Source organism: Teleopsis dalmanni, unplaced genomic scaffold (genome assembly GCF_002237135.1).
Source record: "Teleopsis dalmanni isolate 2A unplaced genomic scaffold, ASM223713v2 unscaffolded_contig_3928, whole genome shotgun sequence".
Taxonomy (NCBI): domain Eukaryota; kingdom Metazoa; phylum Arthropoda; class Insecta; order Diptera; family Diopsidae; genus Teleopsis; species Teleopsis dalmanni.
This window is the reverse complement of record NW_024035310.1, coordinates 2,565-3,886: the sequence shown is the minus strand read 5'-3', so window position 1 is coordinate 3,886 and position 1,322 is coordinate 2,565. Positions and strand designations below refer to the sequence as shown.

General features: G+C 39.0%; 1 protein-coding gene across 1 annotated transcript; it reads left to right on the top strand.

Moving 5' to 3' along the window:
- The first annotated feature begins 245 nt into the window (after positions 1–245).
- Positions 246–788, top strand: LOC119665207. Its single transcript, XM_038074498.1, has one exon. The coding sequence runs from the start codon at positions 246–248 to the stop codon at positions 786–788; it is 543 nt and encodes a 180-aa protein (XP_037930426.1).
- The last annotated feature ends 534 nt before the right edge of the window (positions 789–1,322 follow it).

The following is a 1,322-nucleotide window of genomic DNA, read 5'->3' as shown; positions in this document are numbered from 1 at the left end:
TGATTTATATATTTCACAATTTTCGAAGAAAAAACACGAGGGTTCATCTTTATCATATGGACTATTTTTCGCTCTTCTCGGACTGATAAAACTTTTGGACGCCCAGGACGCGGTTTATATGTTAAAATTCCGGTTTTTTTGAAGTTGTCTACTACGGTCATACTCGAACAACATTGCACGAAGTGCTACATAAATTTTGGGAATTGGAAGAAATAACCAGCCGAACTCCGTTAACAAAAGATGAAATGTACTGTGAAGACTTTTTTGAGCGTACAACTGTACGCAACGACACGGGTAGATATGTGCTCAGACTACCAGTAAAGCAGAACGCTGATTTGTCAATACTTAAGTCAAGTAAACTAAATGCACTGGCATTACTAAACAGTACTTTACAACGATTAACTCGAGATCCAGAAATGTATAAGCTCTATCAAGATTTTATGGACGAATATCAGACATGTAGCCATATGGAAGTGGTGCCACAGTCGCATGATGCAGATTCAGCCTCTTATCTTCCTTACCATTGTGTCTATAAGGCATCGAGTTCTGCAACGAAACTTCGCGTAGTGTTCAATGCTTCTAATAAATGTATGAACGGAATATCTCTTAATGATTGTCTACATATAGGTCCCAGATTACAAAAGGATCTATCAAATATCATCTTGCAATGGCAACATTACCCTATAGTGTTTACAGGAGATATCGAGAAAATGTATAGGCAAATTCTCGTTCGACACGGGGTCGCCCCTACAACATTTCCGGTTACTCACTGTAACATATGGGACTAATTGTGCTCCGTATCTTGCCATCAAAGTTTTGCGTACCTTGGCCAAAGAGGAGCAAATTCGTTTTACACGGACAGCTGAATCGATTCTGAATGAATTTTACATTGATGACGTACTATCAGGTGGAGACACTCCAATCGAAGCTGCGGAAAAATTGCACAAACTTTAGGAGCTTTTAGCAACTGCAGGCTTCACATTACGTAAATTTAATTCGAACTCAAATGAAGTTTTAAGCACTCTGACTGAGGACGTGAAAGCTCACGCCGATAATGTGGAAATTATCACCGAATATAAAACTAAGACACTTAGTCTTACTTGGTATACAAAATCCAACAGCTTTGGTTACAACGTCAATATAACTTGTGACAACCATCATTACACAAAACGACTAATGTTGTCTGACATATCAAAGTTATTTGATCCACTTGGGTACTTGGCACCGGTCATCATTCGAGGAAAGATATTTTTGCAACAACTTTGGCGTACTGGATCAGATTGGGATAACCCCTTGTCAATAGAGATGGCACACATTTGGCA

Bases quoted from the DNA above. Each gene is read 5' to 3' on its own strand.
- LOC119665207 (XM_038074498.1), top strand. From the start codon at position 246: ATGTACTGTGAAGACTTTTTTGAGCGTACAACTGTACGCAACGACACG.